This window comes from Mustela lutreola, chromosome 7 (assembly GCF_030435805.1).
Source record: "Mustela lutreola isolate mMusLut2 chromosome 7, mMusLut2.pri, whole genome shotgun sequence".
NCBI classification, from domain to species: Eukaryota; Metazoa; Chordata; class Mammalia; order Carnivora; family Mustelidae; genus Mustela; species Mustela lutreola.
Window position 1 is genome coordinate 66440384 of NC_081296.1, and position 19453 is coordinate 66459836.

General features: G+C 43.0%; 1 protein-coding gene across 6 annotated transcripts in view; it reads left to right on the forward strand.

Annotated features, from left to right (window-relative positions):
• EIF2AK4 (eukaryotic translation initiation factor 2 alpha kinase 4) overlaps positions 1-19453 on the forward strand; it is a 107840-nt gene that overhangs the window by 34534 nt on the left and 53853 nt on the right. For 4 of the 6 annotated variants that reach the window (XR_009355511.1, XM_059181134.1, XM_059181136.1 and 1 more), the window contains 6 exons: positions 4342-4457; positions 7448-7605; positions 9433-9968; positions 14950-15056; positions 15635-15792; positions 18921-19384. Coding sequence is in view for 5 of the 6 variants with exons in the window: in XM_059181134.1 (XP_059037117.1) it covers positions 4342-4457; positions 7448-7605; positions 9433-9968; positions 14950-15056; positions 15635-15792; positions 18921-19384 (1539 nt within the window). In the remaining variant the exon portion in view is untranslated. The remainder of the gene's footprint in view (positions 1-4341; positions 4458-7447; positions 7606-9432; positions 9969-14949; positions 15057-15634; positions 15793-18920; positions 19385-19453) is intronic. The other 2 variants (XM_059181138.1, XM_059181137.1) reach the window with 1 other exon arrangement.

Genomic DNA, 19453 nt, shown 5'->3' on the forward strand with positions numbered 1-19453 from the left:
ATAACACAGAAGCAATGGTGGAGGAGTGGTTTTCACATCTTGCTCCATCCTGCTGTGTCCTAGTCCTCTCCCTCTGCATTGCAGTCATGTTCATCTCTCATCCTTTGAGCACACTGGAATCCTTCCCATCTCAGGGCCCCTCTTTGTCACTGCCTGGGACACTGGCCCACTGTACTTCATGGGACTGGCTCCCTTTTATCCTTCAGTTCTCCCCACAAATGTGACCTCAAGAGACCCCACTTCCCTGGTTAGGCACTTGTTCTGTGGTCCTGTTTTTCTCCATGGCACTTAGCACTAGCTGAACATCTCCATTTGATAGCTTTTTTTGTGTCTTTCTCCTTTCATAAGAGCCTAAGTTCACAAGAGCAAGGGCCTCATCTGTGTTTTCCTGGAACAGACCCTGGCAGGCACACAGTAGGTGCTCACTAAACATCTGATGAAGGAAGGCAAGATTGGAAGGAGGGCAGATACTGTGTTTTTGGCACTTTGAGAGTCTCTAGCCTCTTTAACCAGGGCAACTCTGCTTTTCCTTTTCTATGGGTTATATAAAAAAAAAAAAAAAAAAAAAAAAAAAACAGTAACAAAAGGTTTCTGTTGATTAAAACAAAGGACAGAACAGAAAACCACTCACTATTCTAGTAGAAAGAACTTAAAGGCTAAAAAAACAAAAGCCCCCCCAAAACAAAAAACTTAAAGGCTTCAGGGGAACCTAGGTGGCTCAGTTGTTAAGCGTCTGCCTTCAGCTCAGGTCATGATCCCAGGGTCCTGGGTTCTGGCCCCACATTGGGCTCCCTGCTCAGTGGGAAGCCTGCTTCTGCCTCTCCCACTCCCCCTGCTTATGTTCCCTGTCTTTGCTCTCTCTCTCTCTGTCAAATAAATAAATAAAATGTTTTAAGAAAACAGACGTAAAGGCTTGATACTCAAGGGCCTGGCCTTTTTTTTTTTTTTTTTTAAGATTTTATTTTTAAGCAATCTCTACACCCAGTGTGGGGCTTGAGCTCACAACCCTGAGATGGAGAGTCGCACATTCCGCTGACTGAGCCAAGCTAGCGCCCCAAGGATTAGTCAGCACTTTTGTGGAAGAACTTCATTTTTTGTGTGCTTTAAGTTGTCTTTTTCCCCCCTTGAAAGATTGAGTTTAAAAAAAAAATCGAATAACATAAAACTAAACATGTTCAAGTATACAGTTCAGTGTCAGAGCCCCACATCGGGCTCCCTGCTCAGTGGGAAGCCTGCCTCTCCTTCTCCCACTCTCCCTGCTTATGTTGCCTCTCTTGTTGTGTCTCTCTCTGTCAAATAAATCTTATAAAAAAGAGAGAGAGAGAGAGGGAGTGGGGCGGGGATAGAAGGAGGAGAGTGAGGGAATCTTTTTTTTTTATTATCATTTTTTAAAGATTTTATTTATTTATTTGACAGAGAGCACAAGCAGGGGGACAGGCAGAGGGAGAGGGAGAAGCAGGCTCCCTGCTTACGGGACTTGATTCCAGGACCCTAGGATCATGTCCTGAGCTGAAGGCAATGGCTTAACCAACTGAGCCACCAAGGTGCCCCCGGGATGGCTATTTCTGATGGAGCTCAGAAGCTGTTTTACTCATGAATGAATTAGGTTCCTAAAGCTTGTTCTAAACTCCATTCTGGGTGAGTCCAAAATAGATGATATGAGCATCCAGTATATCTACATTTCTTACGTGGAAATAGGAAACATCAGTAACATTGGATTTTGTCTCTTCATTCCTTCTCCTCAAACTTCCGTGAGATTTACTTTTTATCCTTCAAAATGATTACTACTATTATTAATCAGAATTATTACTACTATTGTAATGTAATGATTACATTTTATTCTTGTTGGTACCACTTTGTTCGTTTTCTTGATACTTTCACTTTTAAAATTCTCTTGATTTTTATTTCACTCTTGATGGTAATATATCTTTTCATACCAGAACTCTTGAAACTCTCATTGTGTTTGTACTTAACAGTCATCCTATGGTGATTGATTTTCTAAAACATTGTTAAGAAATGTCTGTTAGCACCATGTTTGGAGAGAGCAGAGTGGCTATGGAGGTGCTTCTGGATAATTTATGTTATTAAGCCTCCATATCCTTTTAAACCTTTGCTTTTATGTTTTTCTTCAAAAATTTTAGTGTCTCCTTGGTTTCACAAAGAACTTTAGAAGCAGAAGTTTAAATAGAACTACAGTACATTAGTCATTCCCTAGTGTTTCTTTTTTTCTTTCTTTCTTTCTTTTTTTTTTTTTTTTAAGATTTCATTTATTTATTTGATAGAGAGACAGCAAGAGAGGGAATACAGGGGGATTGGGAGAGGGAGAAGCAGGCTTCCTGCTGAGCAGGGAGCCTGATGTGGGGCTTGATCCTAGGATCCTGGGATCATGACCTGAGCCGAAGGCAGACGTCTACCAACTGAGCCACCCAGGTACCCCTCCCTGGTGTTTCAAATACGTAGACACATGTATGATACGAGACACTCAAATCATAATAGGTCTTGTCAAGAGCGTGGGAGGGGTTTGGGGTAGGGGAAGACTCATAGGGCTGGAGGTGGAGAGAGTAGTGAATAATGGAGTATTGCTTGTGTCCAGGAGAAAGTCGGTGATGACCCAAAGAGGGCAAGGGAATTGGAGAGGAGAGGGTGGTGCTTGGGGATCAACTATATGGAGATCTGGTTGCTCAGGGAGGTGCACTTGTTTCTGACCGCGGACAGAATGGATGTCTGAGCCACCAACCGAAATAAAAGAAGCCAAGGGGGGAACCAGATTGAGAGTGGGTGGGAGGGTGGTGGTGATTTTATTGACATTGCAGCAGAATGAGGAATCAGGAGAAGGCACAGAAGTAGAGACAGCAAGTAAAGAAGTTTGAAAATGGAAAATAAAAGGGGGTTTGAGCACAAGATTGAGGAAAGGGAGTGGGAGAGAGCTGTAGTCTGAGGGCCTGGAGCCTAGATGGAGGGTCAGACTGAACATACAGGAGGCAGGGCATAGCTGATGGACCAAGAAGATCTCAAGGAGGCTGTAGGGAATGGAAATGAGGACAAGATCACGGTCCTCCTTCAGAGTCTAGGAAAAAGAAAGAATGGTGCAGATGCCAAGAAACGTTAAAGGGGAAACAATAGAAAGTGTGGACTTGGGCACCTGGGTAGCTCCGTTGGTTAAGCGACTGCCTTCAGCTCAGGTCATGATCCCAGAGTCCTGAATCAGGGCCCCTGCTCAGCAGGGAGTCTGCTTCTCCCTCTGACCTTCCCCCGTCTCATGCTCTCTCTTTCACTCTCTCTCTCTCAAATATATAAATAAAATAAAACAAAACAAAAAAAGTGTGGGCTTCAGTGCCCACTGCTCCATGTTCTCAGGGAAAGTAGAAGGCAAGATCAGGCTTAGAGTGAGGAGTCTGTTTTCTAGAGATCTCTCCCTGTGCCTCATCAAAACATTTTGTAGAGGTGTCCATTCCTGACCATCAGGAGCTCTCTCTTTTGCCTCTTCCCTGCATCCTCTGCCAATTTATTCTCTTATATTCATAATCTCCTGAGTATTTTTGCATTATCATCTAGCTTCCCAGCTACTGCTTCTCACAAAGAAAAAAAAGCAGAAAATGGGGAAGAGGGGAGGACAGGGTGGGCTTTGAGTATTATGGAGAAGTCATAAAGGGGAATGGCAGCTTTCTTTACATGTGCAGGTGCACGGGAACTCAGAGATGTGGAATCGCTGTGGGACTGAGCTAAATCACTGCCATAGGACTGTGACAGTGGAAATGGTCCTTATCAGTGCTGTCCAATAGGGTGCTCTCTAGTCACTTGTGGCTGTTGAGTACTAAAATTTTGGCTACTGCTATTGAAGAACGGAACTTTTAATTTCTTTTCTTTTCTTTTTTTTTTTTTTAAGTAGTATTTGCCAGAGAGAGAGAGAAAGAGCAAGAGCACACAAGCAGGGGGAATAGCAGGCAGAAGGAGAAGCAGGCTCCCCACCAAGCAAGGAGCCCAATGTGGGACTTGAACCTAGGACCCTGGAATCATGCATGGTCTGAGCCAAAGGCTGGCGAGATGCTCTGAGCCACCCAGGCATCCTTGAACTTTTCATTTCATTTTAATTAAATCTGAATAGCCTCATGTGGCTAGGGCTCCCCTTTTGGACAGCACCAATATAGAATTAGGGGGTTTGTAGAGTTCATATGGAGAAGACCTCCACAAAGTAGAGTGCTAATGATCCCATTAGCGCTTCAACTCCATTCCTAGTGGAGATGGTGAATGGGCTGGTAAACAGGAGAAAATGGAGGGGCAAGAATTTCCTGCATTAATCGTTAGTTTAAAAAAAAAATCATGTCCAAATTTGTTTTTAAGGCGAGAACGTCAGTATTCTGTATGTAGTAGTGAAGATTCTCCCGGGTCTTGTGAAGTCCTGTATTTCTCCCTGGGTAGTCCTGATCAGCTCATGGTTTACAAGGGGAAATGCATTGGTGAGTAAACTAGCTAAATTGATTTAAGCTATTCTAGCAACAAAAGTTAAATCATGAAGGAGGACGGTGGTACGGACACTGCATTGTCTGATGCAGGGAGAACTATTAAGTCCATGAGTCGTTCTGGTTCCCGTTGCCTGAGGACCAGAATGAGAAAGCGCTCAGGTTTTCCCTTCTGTGAGATGGAAATAAAAACCTAAGCCCTTGGAAATACCATTAGTGTAAAGATAATTTAACATTTGTCCTTATTCTCATTAGTAGAGCTTTTGGAAACCAAAATGGTTGACATTGCTGATAGAATGTGTGTAATGAAATGAGTTCTAATGCCTGTAATCTCTAATGACCAAGTCTAATTTTCTTATATTGATACTCATCTGAATAGCATTTTCCTGCTTGGCATTCCCGACCAGGAAAAGCACTTTGTTTTCTGTATGTCTTCCTCAGCAATTTTGTCTCCTGATGGCTATTGGAGTAAAGCTGGTTTAGTTATTTGTGATTTGAATTGTTTATGTCAAAATCAGGTTTTCAGTATCTACCTCTTTTGTACGTGTAAATGTACATCTTTTATCAGCCACACAGATACATCTGCTACTTGGTGTAGGGATCACTTGCATGTAGTGAATTGGACAATTTAATTTTCAGCCCATAACTGTTCTTACCAAAGCTAACAGCCAAATTATCTAAATTGAATTTACTTTCTTTTGGTGTCTTTTTCCCATCTCCTTTAAGGAGATACAGATTGGCAGGGGCGTTGCCAGGAAGCAGCAGATAAGAAGGAAACCAAATATTTGAATAGTCCATGAACCAGACAGTTAACCTTGGCTGATGGAAAGCAGCCTGAACAGTACAGGACCATGTGTACAGAGTGTGCCGTATGCAGACAAAGCAGCCATTCGAACAGCCTCACAACCTTGAACCTGAGACTGTCCTTGACTCAGAGACATTTCAGACTCCCAAATTGGCAACCTAAAACTCAATGGTTTCAATAATATGGGGAAACCAGGAAGGCAAATTAATTCAGCTGCTTATTACCTTTGCTCGGTCTCTTATTCCCACTGGTACGCGTTAGATCAATTTACCTAAGTTAGTGCACTCATTAGGGACACATTGGCAGTTGGAACGTTTTTTAATAAAACCATCAAGTAAATTACTTATTTTGCTTTCTCACAACAGGTCTGAATTTTTAAAATATGCACTCCTACGAAATGTTTTTGTAAAAGATGAACTCATTAACATTTGTTTTTCAACTCAGAGCTGCCATAGAAGCAGAGAAAGCTGATGGGCAAGCATGTAGACCATTGGTGCAAATGATCATTAGCACATAATAGAGGCTCAATCAGAAATCTCCTGGGAACACACTTCCTTCAGTCTCATTGCAGTGTGTTCTTTTGTCCCTTTTATTACCGCATCACAAAAAAGTGACAAGAGGAGGTTGGTGATAAAATGACAATACCAAAAAACCTTGCAGTCAGCAATTAGGAGACCCCCACCGGGTTCCAATTAAGGAGACACATATTGCAAGACCTTGTACTGTGTAATGCACACATTTATTAGGCTTTCTGTAAATAACATCACATTCCATCCCATAAACATTAAAATCAGGTGTCTCCACGTGTGTACTGCATAGACCCCTCCCCCCCACCTTCCACAGGTGGAATTGGGTTGACAAATTTTCACATATGAAGGTTTTTTTCCCCTTAGGCTAAGAATGTCAGGAATTATTTAAAACTAGCGTAAGAGATCATTTGCATTAAAATTTCTTATATTGCCAGCATTTCTAGGAGGGTAAAAACTGCTATTCAGTTAAAAAGTCTTTGAGCTGTTTCAGCCACATTCCCTCAATGTCTTTTTTACTCTAACTCTGTCTTATAAATATGGGTTACGTTTTGTTTTTAAATGGAAAAAATGTTATTTGTTTTAGAACTTTTTTTGTTATGAAGACAGTGTAGCAACGTGGAAAACAATTATTTATATACTAAGAGAAAAAGACCAAATACTGTATAACAGTGGTTCTCAGTTGGGGGCGGTTTTGTCCCCTGGGGGATATTTGTGGATGTAAGGACATATTTTCCGTGTTTAAGATCAGGGTAGGGGTACTGCTGGCACCTAGTGGGTAGAGACCAGAGGTGCTGCCAGATATCCTACAGTGGACACGGCAGCCCTTTTCAACAAAACATTTTAGTCTAAACTGTCCCTAGCATCAAGGGTGAGAAAGGCTGTTATATATGCTATGAGTTGGTAAATTAGAATAAAAGTAGAGGGATCTGGAAGAGAAATAAAAGAACGATATCGTGGGTGATACTTTTCTCCATTTCTAATTTTTTGGTCATTTCTATCCTAGTCTTTAATGAAAATTGGTGTTAAAGAAATTTTGCTCTCCCAGGTACAAGTGGAAACCATATGCCCATCACTGAATGAATGTGTTGGTCTTTTTAGCTTCAAATTGAAACGGTCATTTCTGGTTTCTTACCCCAGAACCATTGGGCAGTTTGTATTTGGTGAACCTACTGAAATTTTGGAGTCAGAAGATCATTGATCTATTCAGATTTCCAGGTTATTTATTAAGACTTGTTTTTAATACTCACCTTCGTGGATGGAAAGATCTTGATGGATTGGTCCCATTTCCAAATTCCTTTCATCACAGTGGTTGGTATTTAGCTCCATGAGGGTGGGCAGCATCATCAGAAGTGAGCCAGTTATGGAAGGAAGATCGTGAATAATGGCTCGTAGAGGAAAACACCGATCTGAGACTAAAACCTCATGGTTGATTATTGTCCCTTTGTAAAAATGAATACTTGAGGGTTCAGAATATGTTGTTAAATACTAAAAAATTTGGTTACAAAAGAGCATGTATTACATCCAGTCGTATTTTTTATAGGTAGCATATGGTATCCACTGTTGAATGGATGCATGAAGATACAGACCCTCTTTCTTTACCCCCACAGAAAATAGACCAGTGAGATTTCATCACATTTTCTTTAAATGTGCAGGCAGTGATGAGCCCCTTGGAAAGTTAGTTTACAATGCTTTGGAAACAGCCACTGGCAGCTTTGTCTTGTTGCACGAGTGGGTCCTTCAGTGGCAGAAGAAAATGGGTCCGTTCCTCACCAGTCAAGAAAAGGAGAAGATCGATAAGTGCAAAAAGCAGGTGGGCATCCAAGGTGGCCCCTGAGCAGAGCCCCCACCTTGAACTTGACAAGATGACAGGACAAAAGAGCTGTGCATTTGATTGGCTAGCAAAGATGATCCAGAGTGGTAGGAGATCTGTTTAACCAGAGGGATGGTGGGGGGCCGCTCCCCTTTCCAGAGTTTTCTCAGCCCCTTGCTGCTCCTATCATAACACTCACAAAACATGGTCAGACTGTTGTGTGCACCGCCTTTCTCTGCCTCTTTTGTGACATGAATAGCTGTCCCCAGCTGGGGCTGAATATTCTTCATTCTCATGTTTTCTGTAATCTTTTGGATTCTTTGCATCAGAACTGAATTTTAGGGGACTAGACAGTTTTTTGTTTGTTTGTTTGTTTGTTTTTAAAGATTTTTATTTATTTATTTGATCACAAATAGTTGGAGAGGCAATGGGAGAGGAAAGCAGGTTCTCCGCTGAGCAGAGAACTTAATGCAGGGCTCGATCCTAGGACCCTGGTATCATGACCTGAGCCAAAGGTAGAGGCTTTAACCCACTGAGCCACCCAGGTGCCCCAGGACTGGACAGTTTTAACGTTAATCTATAATTCTGAGTTTAAGAAGAACATTGAACATTGTATATCACACAGTGACATAAAGAGGTTACAAACAGTAGGAAAGCACTGTGTTTAGAAATGTGTATTTATGATAGAAAAACTGGAAGTAAATACACTGAAATCATAATGGTTGTCTTTGGGTAGTGACTGTATAGGTCATTTGTGGGTTTTTTTCCATTTGTGTTAGAACTTACTAAAAAGATTAATGCTGATGCTTTATAATCAGGAAAGGCTTTTCTTAAGATCTTTTTTATTATTTTTAAGTAATCTGTATATCCAACATGGGGCTTAAACCCATGCAACCCTGAAATCAAGAGCTTTACGCTGTGGCAACCAGGTACCCCATCAGGAAAGTTTGTTTAAAAAATTGTTTTTTTCTTTTTTTTCTTGTTTTGGTTTGGAATAGTTTTGTTTTTGTTTTTTGCTGACCTTACAGCAAGAGAAATTGCTTTTAAAAGCCGTTGACACAGGCTCCTGGGTGACTCTGTAGGTTAAGCATCTGACACTTAAGTCTCAGGTCTTGATCTCAGGGTCTTGGGTTCAAGCCCCATATTAGGCTTCATGCTGGGCATATAGCCTACTTAAACAGAGAAAAGTGATCAATTTTGGGGTGTCCAGGTGGCTGAGTTGGCTAAACGTCTGCCTTCAGTTTAGCTCACGATCCTTGGGAAGGAGCCTGGCATCAGGCTCCCTGCTCAGTCGGGAGCCTCTTCTCCCTCTTCCTCTGTAGCTCCCCCTGCTTATGTTCTCTCGTACTCTTTCTTTCTCTGTCAAATAAATAGGTAAAATCTTAAAAAAAAAAAACAACAACAAAAAACTGTTCATCAATTTTATAGTATTTGTATGCTAGATTTTGAGATCACAGTAGTAGAGAAATAATTAAATTGCTTTGATCTTTATGAACCATTAGGTTGGCCTTATAATTTAGGGGGGGATACAGTTCAGAACATATTCCTTCTCCTTTGAAAGTACATTTTCTATTAAATATTTTACATTTTTTTAAGATTTTATTTATTTTTTTGACAGAGAGAGACAGCAAGAGAGGAAATATAAGCATGGGGAGTGGGAGAGGGAGAAGCAGGCTCCCTACTGAGCAGGGAGCCTGATGCAGGGCTCAATCCCAGGACATTGTTCCAACTGAGCCAGCCAGATGCCCTTAAATATTTTACTTTTGAAATGAAATACCAGTGAATGCTGATCAATGCAGTATTATTTGGTGATTTTTTCCTCATCAGATTCAAGGGGCAGAGACGGAATTCAGCTCACTGGTAAAACTGAGCCACCCAAATGTCATACGCTACTTTGCAATGAATCTCAAAGAGCAAGATGACTCCATCATAGTGGACATTTTATCAGAGCACGTGAATGGGGTCTCCCTCACCGCACACCTGAGCCACTCTGGCCCCATCCCCGTGCATCAGCTCCGCAGGTATGCAGCTCAGCTCTTGTCGGGCCTCGAGTATTTGCACAGCAATGACGTGGTGCACAAGGATCTGCGTGCATCAAATGTGCTGGTGGACGCAGACGGCAATGTCAAGGTTACGGACTACAGCATTTCTAAGCGCCTAGCAGACATTTGCAAGGAAGACGTGTTTGAACAAAGCCGAGTTAGTTTTAGTGATAGTGCCTTACCTTATAAAACGGGCAAGAAAGGGGATGTTTGGTGTCTTGGTCTTCTGCTGCTCTTCCTCAGCCAAGGACAAGAATGTGGAGTGTACCCCGTGACCATCCCTCATGACTTACCAGCTGACTTTCGAGATTTTCTGAAGAAGTGAGTATCCTTAAGATTCTCCCTAATTGCACTTTATTCTTGAACTTTTTAAAAAAAAATTTATTTATTTGAGAGAGAGCAGGTGCATGAACAGGGGGAGGGGCAGAGGGAGAGGAACAAACCAGTTCCGTGCTCAGAGTGGAGCCTGAAGCTGGGCTTGATCCTAGGACCCCAAGATCATGACCTAAGACCAAGGCAGATGCTTAACCGTCTGAGCCACACAGGCGCCCCTACTCTGGAACTTGTAATTGTGCTTAAATGTGCTCAGCATCTAAGTGATGTGTTCGAGCTTAAAAGTGAGGAACAGGATTGAAGTTTATTCTTCATTCTTCCAACCCTTTCTCTGCCATGTAGGTTCTGATTTCTTGCTGACTGGCTGACCATTATCATTCCCTTCACTTGCACATCTCCTAAATTCCCCCAGGCTTAGTAGTAGCTTTTCAGACTGCTTCTGGGGAGTGCCTGGTAAATCTAGGAAGTTAACAGGAATTGCTACAGGGAGAAATACCCCAGGTACTCCAAATGGAAACCCTCTCTGTCTACCTTACCTGCTGGATCCTTGTCCAAAGACAAGACCTCCTATCTAAAAACAGCTCTAAGAGAATCACCGTTCTGCCCCTTGTTCTTCTAAACCATTCTTGATTAGCCATGTCTCCTTCAGCCAGCTGATAGAATGCAGTGACTTCCAAGCACCAGCCATAGGACTTTTGACACCTGTAAATTCCAGGTGCACATTTTATTACAGAGCCACATCTGACTGCTTTGAGAGACTCCTTACTGAAAGGTTCACGCAGGGCCTAAAGTTTTTGTCCAGGTCCTTCCCTTCAGTGCTTTTCCGCTTAGCCCTGCCTCTCAGCTCTGTCCAAGCCAGACCTCGGTTCTCTCAGTTTCTCTGTTAAAGAAGAAGTAAGATCCTTCAGTGTGGGTTTCTTCAGGCACTGCCCTGGTCCAGCCTTCCTGTGGAAGGTGAGCTGGACTGGTTTCCTCCCTTCCCAGCGCTCATGTCTTCTTTCTTACTTTCTTTTTCCCAGCCATTCACTTTTATCCACTTCCTACATCTTTTACCCTTTACATTGTTTTTCCTATTCCCAGCCATCCCAAATGCCACTTGACCCGAGCCAGAGTGTTATTTGCTGTCCCTCATGACCTATTACAGAAAGTAGTTGCACTTCTGTTTAAATAAGATAGTTTCTGTGTAAAATAAAAGCAGCCGTGATACACATACAGTCATGGAAAGAGGGCAACTTTGATTCTTTATACTGTGTTCTCTCCTTTGAGTATATAAATATAAGATTTCTAAGGAGAAAAAAAAAAAAGATTTCTAAGGAAATCTTTTTCAATTTCTTCTAAATGCAAAAGAACTTTAAAAATATTTATTTAGGGGCGCCTTAGTGACTCAGTCATGAAGTGTCTGCCTGTGGCTTAGGTGGTGATCCCGGCGTCCTGGGATCAAGCCCCGCATCAGGCTCTCTGTTCAGCGGGAAGCCTGCTTCTTCCTCTCCCACTCCCCATGCTTGTGTTTCCTCTCCTGCTGTGTCTCTCTCTGTCAAATAAATGAGAAAAGTGTTTAAAAAGATTTTTTTTATTTAAATGCACGGATGAAGTTGACTAAAAGGAAACCAATAGAAATACAGTAATAGAACCAAAGATAGGCACATTTCATTCTTCAAAATGTCACCTTTGGCTTCTTTATTGGTCAAAGGTAATTTAGCAGATAGCATTATGTATTTTTAAAAAACAACACTAGGAAGTTGATGTGCAACGTATCTCTTACATTTAGCCGAAAAGTGACAGATTCCGTAGCTCATTTTCTTCTTAGAGAATTGCTCAGCCCTCGGGCTGTTGAACCTGAGATTGGCACTATTTCTCACTCTGTGTAACATGGTTGTCCTTTAGACTTTTTTGTATATTCCTGTCTCATCCTAGGCTGATTCGATGGATGACTAGGTGAAGGAGGGGCACATATGGTATTATTTTACTGCCTTTGCTGTCCAGCCCCAATAAAAAAAGAAAAAAAAATCATTCACCAACAACATAAGCATAGCAACATTTCATTTGTTGTTGCCTTTTTACTTCTTGGTGACTATCCTCTGGAAAAAGGTTTTGCTCTGTCATCAGTCTCTGACAGGAAGGACCCCAGCCTGGAAGCAGACAGCTGGTTTCAGGTCCCACCCTCACCCCTTCCTAGCTGAGTACTTCAGCTCTCTACCTTGAGGTTTGTCCTTATAAAATGGATCATTTTACTTATTTATCTATTTATTTGAAAGAGAATGAGGCGGGGAGGGGCAGCGAGAGAAGCAGACTCCCCGCTGATTCCATCTAGAGACTCCAGGGTCATGACCCGAGCCTGGAAATAATCTAAATGACCAACGGTAGGAGAATGTGTATATAATGTGAGTAAATTCTGGTAAGCTCAAAAAGATCTTGAAGTACTGGCTTGGAAAGATCTCTAAGACACATGGTATAATACCGTGATTTATAGTGAGAAATATATATTTGGTCTTCATCCCTGTTTCAAGCACAGAGCTCTTTTTTTCTTTTTTTTCCGGTTGGCTCGGAAACTTGAGGCCAATAAAAACCTCAGTGCCTTTTTTTTTTTCTTTTCTTTTTTTAAGTTTTTATTTAAATTCCAGTTAGTTAACATATAGTGTAGTATTATCTTCAGGTATAGAACTTAGTGATTCATCACACTTATAATGCCCAGTGGTTGTCACAAGTACCTCCTTAATACCCTTCACCCATGTAGCCCATCCCCCACGCACCTCCCACCAACCCTGGATTTTTTTCTCTATATGCTGTTCTTAGTAACATTTTGCAATTGACACAACTGAGACAACTGAGACACAGAACTTAATGACTGACTTTGTTAAAGCTCTTAAAACCATTGTCTCTTGTTAAGTTAATGAGGTGAATTTTGGAACTCACCTGAGGACCAGGGCTAGTTGCCCGGAGAGCTGACAGAGAACCAACCCATCACTAGAGCGGTTGAACTTCCAGTCCCTCTTCCCGACCTGTCGGGTAGAGAGAAGGGCTGGACATTGAATCGATCACCAGTGGTGATTTCTTCAGTGATGCCTATATAATGAAGCCTCCATAAAAACCCCTCCAGAAGGGTGGGGTTTGGAGAGTTTCCCGTTGGCGAACACAGAGGCGCTACCTTTCTTCTGTCTGGCTGTTCCTGAGCCATATATCCTTCCATAAGAAACTGGTACTCTGGTAAATAAAATGTTCCTCCGACTTCTGTGAAGCACACTATCAGACCAGTTGAACCCAAGGAGGAGGGGGTTGTTGGAATCTCCAGTCTCTAGCTGGTTAATTGAAAGCAAGGTTGTGATTGGCATCTGCAAGGGGTTGAGAGTCAGTCCTAAGGGACCGAACCCTCAAGTTGGGGGTCTGATGGTCTGATGCTATCTCCAGGTAGATTGCGTCAGATTGAGTAGAATTGTAGGACACCCAACTGGCGTTGGAGGATTGCTTGGTGGTTTGGTGGTTCCCCCCCACCGCCACAGCCCCTCCAACGTGGAATTGTGTACAGAACTTTTGCATGATAAATGAAAAAAGCAAGTTGAGGATAATGTAAGATGATGTAGTTTAAAAAAAAAAAAAAAAAGATATCCACAAAGCAATTCTGTTATTTTTTATAAGATTGTGTTACATGCATAGAAAAATGTCTGGAATGACAAGACATGAGAGGAATTGGAGAGAGATGGGGGGTTATCATTATCAGTAATATTTTAATATTTGCACAGAGAAGGTTTTTTGTTTTACTGGTGGAGTTAAAATTAATCTTAAATTTTTGGGGGGACCATATCTTACACAAATGCTTTTACTGTGGTCTTTTCCATTTCAAGGTATGCAATTAGGAGTGCTTTGCAGTGGTAACTGCCATCACTTTAGAGGTGATAAGTACAGAATTCACAGTGATAATTGGTTCTTTGAAATACACTATTGATAATTAGGGTCAGGTGCTACCAGGTGGTGCTACTTGGGTCATTGTCATAAGAGACAAACAGTTTAGGTTAGTTAGAAAAGTGGTTCCCAGACTTGAGCTTGGATTGAAACCATCTGGACACCTTGGTAAAGCACAGATTACTGCCCCGACCACCAGAGTTGCTGATTTCCTAGGATAGGTTTGGAATAGAATTTTTAAGAAATTTCCAGGTCCTACTGGTACTGATGCTCCTGGTCAGGGACCCCACCTTGAGAACCACTGGGTTAAAGGTGTGGCTTGTCTTCATTAGAAAGCAAAAGTGATTTAATAGAATAACAAACAAGGTTCAAGGAATGAGGTATATGATAAAATGTGGGGCTTTTTAAAAGTAGTCCTTAACTGTTAACAAGTTACATCCTATCATGATGTTAAGTTTCTCATTTTGGGGCCCAAACCTGTATCAGCCGTCAGATTTGCTTTCCTTTTGGAAAGCTTTGTTTTTCACTGGTCCCTGGAGAGGCTTAATGTAGGATGGGAGGTCATTACACTATTCAGTGGGCGTGCAAATTCCTAACTTGTGCTTTTTTTTTTTTTTTAAGGTTTTATTTATTTATTTGACAGAGATCACAAGTAGGCAGAGAGGCAGGCAGAGAGAGAGGGGGAAGCAGGCTCCCTGCCAGGCAGAGAGCCTGGTATGGGGCTTGATCCCAGGACCCTGAGATCATGACCCAAGCTGAAGGCAAAGGCTTAACTCACTGAGCCACCCAGGTGCCCCTATAAGTTGGGCTATATTAAACCTGTAAAAAAAAAACCTATTCCACAAGGTAAGTCTTCCTGCTTCTAAAGACTATATATTTTTTGATACCCCACTTATTTCCAGTGGTCAGCACGTATTCGCTTAGGAGTGCATTTTGGTCTGTAAGCAACAGGTGTTCTCTAATGTATACTTAACCTTAAAATAAACCTATAAATCAAAAAATAAACCCTTGGATTAACGAATCCAGTGATTATTTTCTGCATCGCTGAGATACTCTCTGCCCTCTCACTGAGGTGTGTGTGCTTGGACGACAAGGAGAGATGGAGTGCCCAGCAGCTGTTGAAACACAGCTTTATCAATCCTCAGCCAAAAATGTCTTTGTTGGAACAAAGTCCTGAAGGTGAGTCTGTTACCGCTCTTTCCGTGAACGCCTGTTTGACCTAAATTATTTTGAAAGTACGCAGAAACCTAAGATTGGAACGGACTGCCTGGATCATTTATTTTAACTATTTTATGCCAAGCTGTACATAAATCCATTCATTGAATGTGTACTGTGTGCACGGAACCGTTTTTGCCATCCTGGTTTCCAGCCTTGACCATTGGATTGTCCGTTGGATTGTCCGCCGGGATAGCCTCTTTCGGTGTTGGGTACCCTTCGTGTCCTGTCACCTTCTTGCCATGGAACTAGATTTCCCTGTTGCTACTCACAAACAGATTAAGGAACCCCAGTAGAGCTGGTTGGGTTCTGGCTCTCCTGTGCAGTCATTCCCTTACTGGAGATCTCACTCAGCACCTACTGTATGTTCTACCTCCTTGAAGGAGAACCAGGTGAAGAAAAGGCTTGAAGGGTCTGTGCTGGGTGGGAGGTCCCTGTTCTAACTACGGGTTGGGTCGCCTCCTTCCAGCGCCGGCTTTGTTGTTGAGTTCTGCACCTCTTGCTATTTTTCTCATGCCTTGTTGCCTCTCGTTTTATCTCAGATTCTGGAGGACAGGATTATGTTGAGACTGTTATTCCTAGGAAGCAGCTACCCAGCGCAGCATTCTTCACTGAGACCCAGAGACAGTTCTCCCGGTATTTCATTGAGTTTGAAGAACTACAGCTTCTCGGCAAAGGAGCCTTTGGAGCTGTCATCAAGGTGAGCTACAGAGTTGTGCCCGGGCCCTTTCTGCAGACTCAGAGCTCTCTTTTGAGCACGGGTAGAGACATACATAGGATCATTTGAAACCACAATGCTCATCACCTTCGCAGAGTTAAAGGCTTTACTTTGAGTCTCAGTGGACATGTGACCATACATCATCTCCTCCCCCTTGCTCCAGGCAGCACATTAACATGCACATTAACATGAAAACCCCACAATTACACCGGCTTCAAGTGGAGCCAAGCCCTTGGTGTGAAAACTATCTTTCTGTGCTTTGGTTCAGAAAGCAAATTGTCCTTTTTGTCCCATTTTCTTTCAGAGGTGCTGTAGATTAAAGGACTGCGAGGTTAGAGCTAGGGTGGACCTCACTAGGAAATGGCCCCAGATGGTCTCAGTGGCTTTTATTTTCCATCTGTTACTGAGAAAGAAAATGAGTGGTGCATTATGAAGGCATGCTATCATTAGGTCTTCTCTTCTGCTTTCTGGTCTCTTTGGGTGACTTATGATTACCTGACCCTTGAGAAAGAGATTTCAGCTGTTCTTGTGTAATTTTAAGTATTTTGACCTCAGGAGGTCCAGGCTAATCATGTATTATTAAATCCATATAAGACATGTTACCTCTCACAGAATAAAATGGCCTACCATCAAGAGGGCATATGCCTGTTTAGGATTTGAGAGTGTTATTAGGGAGAGTTAGTGGGATTATTGTGGAAGTCCTTTTATAGCAACTCCCCCAAATAAAAAGGTTTTCTATGGTAATCAGAGACAGAAAGATAATCTTAAGTTTGCTGAGAGGAAGTTAGAGGATTATGGAAGATTTTCAACTCTCTTCATGAAAGTATAGACATTATTGTTAGATGGCTAAAGAGACCTACTGTGGGCAGATAGTCCTGATTAGAGGATCCCAGTGCTGTACAGAGGAGTGGGTGACTGATGTATATGTTACTGCTTTAACTCACACAATAATTTTGATCAAGTCCTTTAACTTGTTTGTGTTTTCATCCTTGAATGTGAGACAGTGTCAAACTCCATTTCCTTACAAGTACTTAAAAATAATGAGAAGGCTCATATAATAAAAACAACTAGTAATTTAAGCCCCTGAATTTTCCTGTGTTTTTTCCCTCTGAGAGGCTACAGCCCTCACACTCCCATCTCTCTTTCTGGGTTAGGGTCGGGCATTTCTGTTCAGTCATCTGGCATTGCCTGTGCACTTGGCCCCATTATGGTTCAGGCACCTTTCCACTGTCATCAGTGAATCCCTGGGACGTTGCAGTGTAGTGAGCTCCACACCCCAGTCAGTGACTCCAGGCCTTCATGATGTGTTCTGAGACTCAAGGTCAAAGGCAATGTCAAGACTTCCCACTATTTCCTACTCTATTAATGATGTAGCAGAAAGAGAACACAGGGCCATAGCTTTTTGGAGCACATTCCATATTTCAGGTTCTGTGCCAGATGGCTCACAAACCTTGTCTTTCAGTTTCGTGACATTGTTATGAAATAAGTATTATCCTCATTTTTCCAATGAGGTTACTGACCTTCAGAGAAGTTACATAATTTGTATGAGGTTACATCCATGCAATAAGAGAGGAAACCAGCATTGAGACCTCTATCTATTCTACTCAAAAGCGTATTTCTTACCACTGTTCCCACACAACAGTAATCTGAAACTCAATTTTATAGTACTCCCTTTTCATTCTAATTGGAACCTATGAGAATGATGCTTTATTTTGTATTTTATAATCAACTGGTTGTTCCCTCTGCCCGTGGGAGGTTGCTTTTCATCACTTCAGTTGACTTGCACCTTGGGTCCAGAATGTTCTGTTGAACAAAATTTGGTAAAAGTTAACTTCAGTCAACCGAGTGGCATCCTGTGACTGCCCAGAAAAAGTGTCTCTAATGCAGAATGTGGAGACTTTGAAACTTTCTCTTGTCTTTATTTTTTGTGTTCTTAATCACATTGTTCTGGTCTTAAAACATACCATCAATCATAAATTTTTTTTAAGATCTATTTTATTTAATTTAATCTTAAAAAAATTTATGACTGATGGTATGTTCTAAATATTTATTTTATTTTATTTATTAGAGAGAGAGAGCATGAGAGGGGAAAGATCAGAGGGAGAAGCAGACTCCCTGCTGAGCAGGAGCCCCATTTAGGACTCAATCCCGGGACTCTAGGATCACAACCCGAGCCGAGGGTAGTTGCCTAACCAACTGAGCCCCCCAGGTGCCCCAGTTAGTATATTTTTAAAGATTTATTTATTTGACATAGAGGGAGACACAGCATAAGTAGGAGGGGCAGAAGGAGAGGGAGAGAGAGAATCTCAAGCAGATTCCCTGCTGAGCATAGAGCCCCACATAGGTCTCGAGCTCACAACCCTGAGATGATGACCTGAGTGAAAACCAAAAGTCCTCACTTAAGGAACTGTATCACCCAGGTGCCCTCAAAATAATTAGCATTTTACAAAAAAAAAATTTTTTTTGAAGATTTTATTTATTTATTTGACAGAGAGAGATCACAAGTAGGCAGAGAGACAGGCCGGCAGGGGGGAGGAAGCAGGCTCTGTGCTGAGCAGAGAGCCCGATGTGGGGCTCGATCCCAGGACCCTGGGATCATGACCTGAGCCGAAAGCAGAGGCCTTAACCCACTGAGCCACCCAGGCGCCCCAATAATTAGCATTTAAAAAAAATATTTTGCTTATTTATTTGACAGAGACACAGCGAGAGAGAGAACACAAGCAGGGGGAGTGAAAGAGGGAGAAGCAGGCTTCCTGCTGAGCAAGGAGCCCTATGTGGGGCTTAATCCCACTGCCCTGGGATCATGACCTGAGCGGAAGGCAGACGCTTAATCTGCTGAGCCACCTAGGCGCCCTCTCCAGGTCCTAATTAAGCTAAATATACATGTTGTTTGGGGTGAGATGTTTTCTAGGGATTTCGGCAGTCAAGACTTTTTTGTTCAGCTTAAGAGACTAAAATATGTGGCTCTCTACTGTAGTAACTGTTGCTTCTCCCTGAGAATTCAGGGCTCCCCAGGGACGGCTTGGGGTCATGGGCTACAAATACCAGTCCGCGAGGCTCATAGCAGCTGACGGGCACCTGTTTCCTTCCTCTCCCGTGCTCCACGGCAGGTGCAGAACAAGCTGGATGGCTGCTGCTATGCAGTGAAGCGCATCCCCATCAACCCGGCCAGCAAGCACTTCCGCAGGATCAAGGGCGAGGTGACACTGCTGTCGCGCCTGCATCATGAGAACATCGTGCGCTACTACAATGCCTGGATCGAGAGATATGAGCGGCCGGTGGGCTCGGCGATGCTGCCCCCGGACTCGGACTCGGACTCACGGCCCCAAACATGGGATGCGCCAGCTCCGTCCCAGCAGCTGGTGTGCTGCGGCGGGCCTAATGGCCCCGGCAGCGTGGAGGCGGCCGCGCCCCCGCCCATCCTCAGCTCGGTGGAGTGGAGCACGTCGGGCGAGCGCTCGGCCAGCGCCCGCTTCCAGCCCGCCGGCCCGGGCTCCAGCAGCGACGAGGAGGACGACGACGATGAGGAGGACGACGAGGACGAGCACGAGGGCATGTTCCGGCAACCATTCCTGTAAGAGCACCCGTGGGGGTGCCAGGCCCACGCCCCGGGAGAGGGGATTCAGTTAGAAACCCAGGCTGT